The sequence below is a fragment of the Leptidea sinapis genome, chromosome 34 (assembly GCF_905404315.1).
Source record: "Leptidea sinapis chromosome 34, ilLepSina1.1, whole genome shotgun sequence".
NCBI lineage: Eukaryota > Metazoa > Arthropoda > Insecta > Lepidoptera > Pieridae > Leptidea > Leptidea sinapis.
The window spans coordinates 10,755,364-10,768,489 of NC_066298.1; the positions used below are offsets into that span (position 1 = coordinate 10,755,364).

The window sequence follows — 13,126 nt, forward strand, 5'->3', positions numbered from 1 at the left end:
GTGATGCTCCCCGTCAAGGTCGTCCAAAAACTGCAGTCACCAAAGAAAACGTTGATGCTGTGCGTAAGCTTATTGAGGAATATCGACATGTGACATACCGCGAAGTTCAGGCAACTTTAGACATTGGCATGAGTCAAATACAAATAATCTTGCATGAACAATAAGTTGTAAAAAAGTTATTTTCCCGATGGATACCGCATTTGCTCTGTGAAGAGCAAAAAGCGGCTCGCGTTACTTGGTGCGTCAGAACTCTCGAAAGATTCCACGCAGGATCCTCAAATGCTGTATACAACATCGTATCAGGTGACGAATCCTTGATATATGCGTACGAACCCGAAACAAAAAATCCAGTCACGAGTTTGGGTGTTCGAAAATGAGTTAAAGCCAACAAAAATTGTTCGTTCACGGAGTGTTGCAAAAAAAATGGTGGCCACGTTTGTCTCCAACGGCCATGTTGCGACTTCTTGAGGGACAAAGAACGGTTAATTTAGAATGGTATGCTAGCATTTGTTTGCCACAGGTCGTTTCTGAACTCCGTAAAGAGAACTGCAACCGCTGCGTCATCCTCCATCACGACAATGCGAGTTCTCACACCGCGCACAGAATAAAAGAGTTTTTAGAACAAGAAAACATAGAATTATTAGAACATCCGCCGTACAGCCCCCACCTAAGCCCTAATGATTTCTATACTTTCCCTAAAATAAAGAATAAATTGCGTGGTCAGAGATTTTCACCACCTGAAGAAGCTGTGGACGCCTACAAAACGGCCATTTTGGAGACCCCAACTTGACCCGAACGGAATGGTTGCTTCAATGATTGGTTCCATCGTATGGAAAAATGTGTCAAATTTCGCGGAGAATACTTCGAAAAGCAATAAATACATTTTTAAATAGTAATGTTGTGTCACTTCCTTGATTCCCGAAATTTTCAGTGCCGCCCTCGTATATTTAACTATCATCCATTGGTTGTGGTTCAGTAGACATACAACTTGCAAAAGGCTTGGTAGCTGAAGTATGATACAAATGGTCTAGTTGTCCAGTTAACGTCAGGGTGTCGAATTTAAATCGTTAAATTCACTCTTGATATTTGTTTCCATAACACACCAAACAATGTATAACTTTGAAAAATTGCAAAATTGAAGATTCCTGCTAAGACTCATTCTCATGTCTTTGCTATAAGTAAAACTAGAGATTCATAAATATTCATTAATTTAAAGAAGTTAGGCAAGTTTGTTAGCATCTGGGCAAATAAAATATATCCTTAATCTCTGCATACCTAGCAGGTAAACAGGCGGGGTGGGTATGTGAAGATAATTAACCAACAAAATTTCGTTATGTACAGTGTTACTGCACTTTACATTAAGAAGAGTTGACAATTTATAGCATTGTTGTTCAAATTATTAAAGTGACTGACTCATGTGTGCACATTGTATTAAGTTTGTTGTGAATCATAGCTGGCTTCTGATTTACACTCACAGTAAAGATGCCGCCAAGCAGTTTTATTGTAGCTAGTGAAGTTACTGCGCCAACGAGATTTGACATTTGGTATCCAGAATAATAAATACACTATAATTCGCATAATTTGGAATCATGATTGATTGTAGTTAAATCTCTGTACAAAAAATTTAAGCCTAGAATAAAAAATAAACTTATTACAGTGTTCCTAAATACTTCACTTACGGTCATCAGAATTTAAATATTTACAAAACTGGAATACATATTAAGACATAAGGACAGTTTGTCAAAAATTTTTTGCTAAGTTTTAAATAATAAGAAGATAATTGGCGCGTGATAAGATACGTACATCTTAAACAGAGACGTGACGCGCTTCCCCCTGTCCGATTTCGCCACTAAAAAAAGCCTATTTGTCGTATTATCCCTCATTGCTCTTCCATTGACTGCCAATTCCACAGTGATCTGAAAGGCAAATCCAAATTGGCTTTGAAGATGCTCGGAGTCATAACTAGAGCACGGCAATACTTCAAGCCGACCCACACTCTAGCGTTCTAAAACCGCAGTTGTATCTTCTACCTCATATATCAGAGGGAGTGTTCCGAAGAGCTGTTTGGCCTGATTCCTGCCGCTGAATTCCACCTTCGCATGACGCGCTACAAATTAGAATATCATCACCACCATTTGAATGTGTGGTGATCCTCCACAGTGTGGTTTTCAAGGAACTATTTTCCACATAAAATTAAGCTTTGGAATGAGCTTCCTTGTTTCAGTGAATGAGCTTCATTTTTTTTATGGATGAGGAGGACAAACGAGCATACGGGTCACTTGATGGTACGAGATCACCGCAGCCCGTACTCTCTTGTAACACCAGAGGAATCACAAGAATTCCCGACCTTATAAAGCGAAAAGACATTGTCACACCTATGATTGTCTCGCCCGCGTTAGCGCTACGGTATTTTGTAAAAACAAAAAATTCTAAAATCTCAAAAATGTCTGGGCTAAGTTTCCTCTTAATAAAGGGGGCCGACATATTGTAATAAAAAGTTGATAATTCTCTCAGGAGCCGTTAATAAAAGTTGATAATTGTAGCAATCATTAACGTTTTAAAGACTCTCGGTTCTTACATAATACTTTTATTTTCTAATCACAAAACATCGTTGTACTAGTAACTAGACATCACATTATTTTTAAACTATAAAATTAAGAAAAAAAATTATGATTCCGGCCAGGATCGAACTGGCGGCCTTCTGCGTGTAAAGCAGATGTGATAACCACTACACCACGGAACCATCTACTGGCCGCAACGAAATTACTAAACTAATGGAAATCATCAACTTGAAATATATATATATATACTACTATATTATTGTTTATATATATATATTCATCAGTGTGTTGTAACACTAACAAACGGAATAATTATATTTGGTCGTCAACATCCATAGTTATTGCATCTTGTGAACATTTTTCAAGCACAAATTTAAAGAAAATTACTCTTGTCTATTTACCAAAATTCCTCTTGTGCTTACGAGCTATTTAATTCAAGCTCAACATTACCGCCTGTGCATTTAGTATAACGCTCCTATTTCCGCATTACAGTGGTTTAGTTTTTTTTTCTATATAAGACTGGTGTGGCAACCGTCATGGACATCCACAACACCAGTGTTCAAGAGATGCGCTGCCCGATATTTATCTCGGAAATGGCTCTAACGTTTTAGATGAAATTTTCTACTATGTTTGGGAAACGCTATGCTCCTAGTTTTTACGCCAATCGTTTTCTAGGCAAATCTTTCTCTTTCTTAGTAGCTAAATCATAAATTTAAATTTTTACTTAGGCAGTCCCGCCGCTTAATATGTAGTGTTTACATCCTCTTTGATGGATACCTTAAAAAAAAGCGCGTACACCTTTCTTAAAGGCCAGTAACGCTCCTGTGATAACTTTGGCGGTCCAAGAGAATATACGCTCGTTTGTCCTCATAGTACTTGCAGATTACTTCTTGATGATATCGGCGCCTGTGTGGTGGCCCTCCCCGGCTGTATTCTAAGAACCATCCCACGCACTGGTAAAAAGTGTGCAGTTAATTTACTTTAAGGATTTTCACCACATTTACAATAGACTTTATTCAATTATAGGCTTTCTACAAACGTTAAACAGTTGAATAGACATAGAGACGTGACCATTTGAAATAGAAGGAAAAACTTACCCCACAATTATGTAGTAATTAAAATAGCGCGATCAGCCGACCTTGAAGCTAACAATGACGTTCCATTGTGTAACCGATAGTGCGATGACCAATGTGGGTTAGGTCGCTCTAACAATTGTGGGACTCCTCTTGATGTACTTACATGAACATCATATAGAAATATAAATATATAAACATTACATTATATTATTTATTCAGGTTCTCAAGGCAAATAATTAAATTAGTTTCCACATTTAACATAAGTTCGAAAGAAATATAATATGCATAATAATATTATCATATAGTTTTGGTAGATTTGTAAGCGTGTTTGTAGATTGAATGTTGTTTCACAATAACAATTAATAACATAATATTATTATGTTGTACGTAAGCGAAGTAAATGAACAATTTTCAGAATGTTTGTTTGTGCAGGTTAATTTCAAAAATGAAATTGATTTGAACACATAATATGTATATTATATATTGCGGCAAACTGGTATTTTTTTTTAATTCATAAATTCCAACTGTTCGCTACGAACCACTAAGTAAAGGTCACCTCCTCAGTAGCTTCTCAAAATTTAAATTAAATGGCACTTACTTATTCTATTTATTTTCCAATAAAATATCAGCAGCGGATCTTAAATGATACAATGAGCGCAAGTGATAACCTGCCCACAAGTGAACACTTCCCGTCGATAGAAAATCTCTCGGCGAGAATAATTCATTCACAAGCCACCGGACGTTATATGAACGCGCATCTGGCCTCAGTGACGTGATATCGGCAGACTAGAACGATGAGAAAAAAACGAGTGTGCTTTAGACCAGATATTGAAGTAAAACACAATATTATTTTATAAAATTTGTCATGAACGAAGTGCAAGTAGAAGTGCAACTTTCACGGATAAAGTTTAAAAAAATATATGTATTTCAAAGATTCCCATCACTATTTTAAAACATATATTTCAACAAAAAATATTTTCTAATAAATTTATGGGTAAGTACCGAGTAGTTTCAATAAAGCGGCCAAGTGCGAGCCGGACTCGCAGAAGTCTAGAAGGAGGTGAAAAACTTTGAAAGATTCTGTAATAAATACAGGCTAGTAAAGCGATCAATAAATGGTGAGTCTAAAGCTGAGATCTATTGAGCGTACTTAGACTTTGCTCAGACTCTACTTACGTAATTTTTTTCTGAGGGTTATAAAACGCGAACTTGACTTTTTCATTAGGCTGTCTTAGTTTAACTGTCAAATGACTACTAAAACTAAATAAAAGATTATGCTCAGCTTACACTCACCAAATTTTACGTAAGTAAAGTATGAGCAAAGTCTAACTATGCTCTAAGATCTCAGGCTTATAGCATAAGATTCGAGATTTAAAAAAACGAAATACTACTACAGGCTATGCTCATTGACCGAGCCTCCTAGTTGACTCGACATTACCCGATTACCACTTATTTAAGAGGAGGCATGCGGCAATAGGCTATGTTATGGAATGAGGTATGGCAACGTCCTATGGCCATCCGTATCACCCAGGGGTGAACAGATGCGGCCGCAAGTTGTGGATATGCTCGATTGAAGTCCCTACGTTGTATTGGTTAGGTTAAACTGCAGCAAGAAATTTCTGGCAAAACGCGCGATTGTAGAATGCCGGATGTCAACATAATGCGTGTGGAATTTCGCATTTCGACGTCATGTCCGATGGTGGATTTCGGCTGCTGGTATTAGTTTACCTCAATAGCTCTGCTTCTACATCTCTACGCAACGCCAAAGAATCAAGCTGATCGGAGAAGACTTGATCGACCTTATTCAATACAGACAAAAAGTGCCAACGCACTCGACAGGATTTCACTCCAATAAGCATAATATAAAAATATTTTATTATTCACACAAAATAAGGGTCAGTGGCGAACCGTTGACTCTCACAACGGAGTATCTCCGGTTGCCTCCTCCACAACTAATATTGGGAATTTTAGAAGCGATTTTTATCTACTTGAGATAAAAATCGTAACTATCGTTGACTTTTATGTCCCAATAAACTTATCGACGGTTACTCACCTTTTCTTCTCACCACTCATCCGTACACTACTTGTACTGACAGTAGAAGGTAGTAATTTATCTCTATCTGTAGATAGTATATTGGGAACGGCCGTAAGAGAGCAAATATTACTACGGATACAGATCGGATTCGGATCGGACGTATAGAAAAACAAAAATACAATTTTGATTCATATGATGAGCGCACGACACTGAGTAATCGAGCGCAGTTATATTATGGTGAATTTTGTTGGGTTAAAAGTTTTAATTTTATTTTTAAATAATTCTGCTTTAGTGTCTAGAAAATAAATTCCAAATACTATGACGTAAATTTTATTCCATAATCAATGTCCACTATGGACAGCTAGCTTGATATAAGAAATTAAATTCAGATTTTTTTAATAACCATGATAAAATACTGTAAATTTATAAATCCTGCTTTAGTGTATTATCTAGTTTTGAAAGAAAAAAATTGGTTTTTCATATCATGTACCTCATAGAACTAAATATATATTATGTTTGAAGTATCCAGATTTCACAGATCCCCAATTGAAATTATTACAGAACTTGTACAATGAGAATACTGGTTATATAAATGAGTCAACAGATATATTATATTAGGAGAAACGGCTCGGCGTGTGACCGATGACGTCACAGCGGCCTACATAACGCAACCGCAAGGACCCCGTTTGATCTGTGGAACTTTTAAATGATGCAATTATTGTACTCTACACATTTCATTTCAATAAGCATTATCAAATATCAATTATAAACTAGATGAATTGTGCGAATACTTCACACGCAGTAAACGGTCATATCCATTAAGCTTTTTTTAGAAATATCCTTATAATTAGCATTTACAAATCACGCAATGGATATTACATTGACTGAACGTCGCAAATAATAAAATTTTTGCCTTGTATTGTTATTGCAAAATTTAGTGTCCCGCGTGTAATGTATGTAAAAGTGTGTACATTACCGTTCTATGTAGATTTATTGTTGCCGCGTATATTGGAGCATAAGACCGAGGATACCCTCAAGAGGGACCAGATCAGTTGTGAGTACAAAATTTTTATTTAGTTCAGATCTTCGTGTTGAGAAAATGAATTTAATTCCATCAAAATATCGAAAGTAAATTCTACGGAGACCAAGCCGTCTCGTGGCTCGTGTTATGGTAAGATCAACTAGTTTTCCAGTTCTTAATTCTAATACAATCTGAGAGTGAAAAATATCTATTTTAGATCTAATGCTAGTCTAAGACCACCGAGCGATCCACACACCAGTAGGTATTCAGATATACAGAGCATTAAACGTGGCGCGATGAAAAATGTAGTACCTCAATTTGCACGCCACAAATGTATATCTAATGTGCGGCTTATTAATAGAAATCTAAATAAGAAGGAAATAGAAATGATATAAATTGCTGTGACGTTTTATTTCTAAGTAACCACATTAAGAGCCCCCATAAGTTTGATCTTTTGTCCCACAAGTTTTCAATCACAAAATAAGGATCGATGGAGGCTAGGACTAAATCAGATTCATGTTTTGTCCCACAAGTTTTCAATCACAAAATAAGGATCTCTGGAGGCTAGGACTAAATCAGATTCATGTTTTGTCCCACAAGATTTCAATCACAAAATAAGGATCGCTGGAGGCTATGACTAAATCAGATTCATGATTTGTCCCATAAGTTTTCAATTACATAATAAGGATTGCTGGAGGCTAGGACTAAATCAGATTCATGTTTTGTCCCACAAGTTTTCAATCACAAATTAAGGATCGCTGGAGGCTATGACTAAATCAGATTCATGTTTTGTCCCACAAGTTTTCAATCACAAAATAAGGATCGCTGGAGGCTATGACTAAATCAGATTCATGTTTTGTCCCACACGTTTTCAATCACAAAATAAGGGTCGCTGGAGGCTAGGACTAAATCAGATTCATGTTTTGTCCCACAAGTTTTCAATCACAAAATAAGGGTCGCTGGAGGCTAGGACTAAATCGGATTCATGTTTTGTCCCACAAGTTTTCAATCACAAAATAAGGATCGCTGGATACTTGGATTTTAAGCCCGTTTGATATTTAGTTCCACTAATTTTTCATACATCAAATAAGGATGTATTAAACATATTTATAAGCGATTAGTGAGACTTAACCTAGATTTATTTTATTATAACAATTGCAAAGAGAACGAGGTTAATGCCATTTTAATAATCTACAATAGGATAAAATATTATATAAATAGTTGGAATTTTCCTCTACTTTAAATTTAGATCAAGGACAAATGGGCAAGTGGCTTGTCTGCTGGGAAATAAAAACGGCTTGAAAATTCGAGTGGTTCTGATGTTTCATGGAAAAAATAATGGCTAACGCTTTTAAAAAAAATGTTGGCGTCTCGGGACAGACAGTTTGAAAGAAAAAAATAGATAGACCGACAGAAGTGATAACTTTAAACTAATCTAATTTGAACTATTGAAAATATATAATAAGAAAAGCTTAGGTTACCTATTAGTTAAATTTTATGGATGTTAATATGGTAACGTAAGGAAAGATTATTTATTAATAAAATATCTCATTGATTACAATATATATATTGTAGGTTTTATATATTTGTGTAGGTGAATGTACATTAGAATTTTGTGTATGTATTATGTGTTGTATCTATTAGTATCATTTATTAATCCTACAAAAATAATAATTGGTTAAAGTGAGAGAGGAGGTGCCTGCCTACCGCTGCCGTATGCGTGAGAGAAAAGGAAGCGTAACGTTACGGAGCGGCTAACTCTTCCATAAGGAGTTACCACTTCATAACGGTTTAACTTAAATTTGTATGGATATTTTTCATAGCGGTCGTGTACTCCGGCCTGTGTATATTTTCGCATAACACAAGCGCCTTATCGCTCTTATCAGTATGTCTATTAGCCAGGTGCGTTATCAATTATCTGATATGGCGGTTATAATTATGAACCTGGATTTACTGTAGTAATAAATACTAAATACTGTATTTATTGTAGTAATTTTTCATGTTTGATTTCAAATTTAATTCGTACAATGATCCCAGAAGTGAGCGATATCACTTTAAAAATAACAAACTGTTTTTAACATAGTAATAACTCTTCCATCGTATCTCCTGCTCAAAATGACACTTTAAAAGCCTCTAAAAACAGTGATATAATATTGTACTGAATCTCGTTCAGTCTCTAGGGACTGAATTAAAACTCTTAAAAACAGTGATATAATATTGTACTGAATCTCGTTCAGTCTCTAGGGACTGAATTAAAACTCTTAAAAACAGTGATATAATATTGTACTGAATCTCGTTCAGTCTCTAGGGACTGAATTAAAACTCTTAAAAACAGTGATATAATATTGTACTGAATCTCGTTCAGTCTCTAGGGACTGAATTAAAACTCTTAAAAACAGTGATATAATATTGTACTGAATCTCGTTCAGTCTCTAGGGACTGAATTAAAACTCTTAAAAACAGTGATATAATATTGTACTGAATCTCGTTCAGTCTCTAGGGACTGAATTAAAACTCTTAAAAACAGTGATATAATATTGTACTGAATCTCGTTCAGTCTCTAGGGACTGAATTAAAACTCTTAAAAACAGTGATATAATATTGTACTGAATCTCGTTCAGTCTCTAGGGACTGAATTAAAACTCTTAAAAACAGTGATATAATATTGTACTGAATCTCGTTCAGTCTCTAGGGACTGAATTAAAACTCTTAAAAACAGTGATATAATATTGTACTGAATCTCGTTCAGTCTCTAGGGACTGAATTAAAACTCTTAAAAACAGTGATATAATATTGTACTGAATCTCGTTCAGTCTCTAGGGACTGAATTAAAACTCTTAAAAACAGTGATATAATATTGTACTGAATCTCGTTCAGTCTCTAGGGACTGAATTAAAACTCTTAAAAACAGTGATATAATATTGTACTGAATCTCGTTCAGTCTCTAGGGACTGAATTAAAACTCTTAAAAACATTGATATAATATTGTACTGAATCTCGTTCAGTCTCTAGGGACTGAATTAAAACTCTTAAAAACAGTGATATAATATTGTACTGAATCTCGTTCAGTCTCTAGGGACTGAATTACAACTCTTAAAAACAGTGATATAATATTGTACTGAATCTCGTTCAGTCTCTAGGGACTGAATTACAACTCTTAAAAACAGTGATATAATATTGTACTGAATCTCGTTCAGTCTCTAGGGACTGAATTAAAACTCTAAAAAACAGTGACATAATATTGTACTGAATCTCATTTAGTCTCTAAGGATCGAATTAAACCTAAAAAAACAGTAATTAAACCTCCAAAAATTTGTGTCGCCCAATTTGACTATTTTTAGATGACGTCATAACTTTACCTGGTAACTGTAACCGTCCAATCTTCGGTTAAAGCTATGGTTAACGTCAATAGCAAGCTGTCAAAAGTTTCAAATAAATTGATAGTCGATATTGAATTGATTGCCTAAGATCCCACTTTGAACGTTGTGAGAGTATGTCACTTTTTAACTTTAACAATGCCAAAGTAAATGATCGTGCCACACATTCCGCAATCTATGTTAAAGTCAGCGTTACTTTTAATGTTCAATTTGTCTTTATTTGTCAAACGAGCCTAATAATTTGACGAAATTAGATTCTACAAATTACATTAAAATCATGTTTCAGCCTAAATCTTTGATAAAAGCTGTTAAAAATACTTCATAACATACGCACTCTGCCTTAAATTAAATTATGATAAAATGTTTCTACTTTCCTCGTAAGAGTAAAGTAAATATAGTATGGTGTTAGAGTCCCTCGAAGTCGTCTAGTGCCTACAAATTGTAACAATGTGACTGCTATTGTATTTGATGTTTTTTATGGTATAGGCGACAATCGAGCGTACGGGTCGTCTGAATCACCGCCGCTCACATTCTCTTGCAACACCAGTGGAATCACAGGAGCGTTGCCGGCCTTTAAGTAAGGTGTACGTCCTTTTATTGAAGATACCGATGTCGTATCGTTCCGTAAACACAAGGAAGCTAATTCCACAGATTGAATGGGCTTGTAAGAATAATAAGAACTAATTTGTGGAGTGTCGTGCTAAGATAGAATCCGGCGGCAGGAATCATGTCAGCCGCTGATCTAAACACTTCCTGTGATAGATGCAGCAGACACACAATGAATCGACGTCTCTACGCAACGCCAGGTGATCTAGCTCACAGAACACTGGATCCCGACAATTCGAGCAGCCCTGCGTTGCAGTTCGAGCTGATTCTGGGGTACGCCAGACAAAAGATGACAGGAATACTCCATATGTAGAATATATGAAGCGATACAATGTGGGCCGGCTTGAAGCCTTGCCGTGCTCTGTTTATCACGCCCAGCTTCTACGAAGCCAGATGACCGCGGAATTAGCATTCGCGCGGGATTTCGAGCATCAGTATTTAATGGATGCATATTTGTGTTACAGGTGTGGCACAAAGGTTGCTTCAAATGTCAAGAATGTGGAATGACGCTTAACATGAGGACGTACAAAGGCTACGGGAAACTACCTTACTGCGAATCGTACGTATATTATTTTTTCATAAATATAATAAAAATAATGCATAAATCAAACGATATGTAAAAGAACTAGTCAAGTCGCCATTTTTATCACCTTCCAACAAACTAGTAATTTAGTAACACACAATTACTTCCAGATTTTCTACTTTTCGGATTATTTGCTCGGCAAATTTATTTTACTGTTCTCACCTCTGGGTGGGCGTTCCCCAGTACCACCTTCTTCCATTTGACCGCATACAACGAAGAGCGTCCGGGTCGATTCATCGACGATCAATTCATCTTCGAAAGACTTGATTCTTTGGCGTTGCGTAGAGATGTGGGGTCTCTCTGCATCTTCTACCGTTCAGAGGAGTTGTTCGGATTGCCACCAGCCACATGAATTCCACCGCCATTACGTCAAAATGCAAATTCCACCCCTATCATGTTGACGACCGGCATTCAACAACCGCGCCTTATGCGAGAAACTTCTTACCTCGCACAGCCATTCTTTGGAATCAATTACCGGTTGCAGCTTTCCTGAACTGATACGACTTAGGACCTTCAAGCTTACCATGCTCCCAATTTAAGGCTATGAACGCATCTCTTGACGTTGGTGTTGCATGGACGGTTGCCTCAGCATTTCCTTTCCCATGTGGGTTAGGGATCTTGAAGCATAGAGCATACTCCTAATTTAAAAGCCAGAAACGCATTTCTTGACGTTGGTGTTGCGAATATCCATGGGTGGTCGCCTCACCACTTCTCTTCCCATATTCTGGTCCGTTTGTCTCCTTTTTTATTGAATTAGGCGTTACTTTGCGGAAATCCATAATTATACAAATGACTTAGGCTTTCTTTAGTGTTAATTCCGCCAATATTTGTTTTTAAAACAATTCGACACGTGTTTCGCCTCTACACGAGGCATCCTCAGGACGTGTTGTCTCGCCAAAATCTGGCACGAGACTCCATATTGGCGGAATTAACACTAAAGAAAGCCTAAGTCATTTGTATACGTTTGTCTCCTCTTATTTATAAAAATACCTTGGGGGTTGCCACCTTTTCAGGAAGAAGTGGGGGTGTCTGATTTCGTAGACGACTTCCACCTACTAGTATATTTAGTTTGGTAAATCGAAAGTCTTTTTGTTTTATTTTGATGAGCATAATTGGTGTCAAGAAGTCAGTATGGACGTATGCAGGTGCATCATGTACTTACGAACATGAGGAATAGTACTGAACACTTTATTTTTAAGCACGACTGGCGGCAACCCTAGGGAGCGGGTATGTATAATATATTCTGTCTTAAATGGAGTGTAGCCGTCCATTCAAAAAAATGATTGGAAAGTGAGCAGATGTGCGAGACAGTAAAAGTGTGCGGAATGGTCCAGCTTTCATTTGACGCTTCAGCGAATACCGCTATTATGTCTGTTATGCGTTCATGTAATTGTGTAAATGGCTGATTACGATACAGTAGCGACACCTGTGTCAGCAAATAGTACTTACATACCGTCGGACATTATTTTAAATTGGCTGTTGCGTTGAAAATATTTTATTTGATATTACTCCGAGCGCAGCGGCGACGAAAGCTTAGAAAAAATTATTATGGTTAGAAATACCGAAGGGAAAAATTGCGTGGTCGTTCTGAACCAAATTGGACTACAGACTCGTTATCCAAATTCTCCACGGTTGTAGGAGAGGCACTGGACAGATTTCGGTGGAGGCAGATCATCCACTACAGGTGCAACCATAATGCTGACCACGATCCTCATGACGGAACGACCCCAGAGAGAGACACTCCAAGCTAATTCCTAGACCGCATTAAAAACCGTATCCCGAATATTTAAAAGGTTTTGCTGATGCCATTATAAAATCTGACTTAACCAACTAAAATTCGATTTCGACTTGCACCTATAATTGGAAC

At 36.7% G+C, this 13,126-nt stretch overlaps 1 protein-coding gene and 1 non-coding gene across 3 annotated transcripts in view; one reads left to right on the plus strand and one right to left on the minus strand.

Moving 5' to 3' along the window:
* The window catches only part of LOC126975070 (LIM and SH3 domain protein Lasp), a 35,925-nt gene that overhangs the window by 3,201 nt on the left and 19,598 nt on the right, over positions 1 to 13,126 (plus strand). For both annotated transcript variants that reach the window (XM_050822878.1, XM_050822879.1), the window contains exon 2: positions 11,141 to 11,235. In XM_050822878.1, the coding sequence (XP_050678835.1) occupies positions 11,141 to 11,235 (95 nt within the window). The remainder of the gene's footprint in view (positions 1 to 11,140; positions 11,236 to 13,126) is intronic.
* Trnav-uac (transfer RNA valine (anticodon UAC)) lies at positions 2,671 to 2,743 on the minus strand. Its single transcript has one exon. It is a non-coding gene; the product is annotated as a tRNA-Val (tRNA).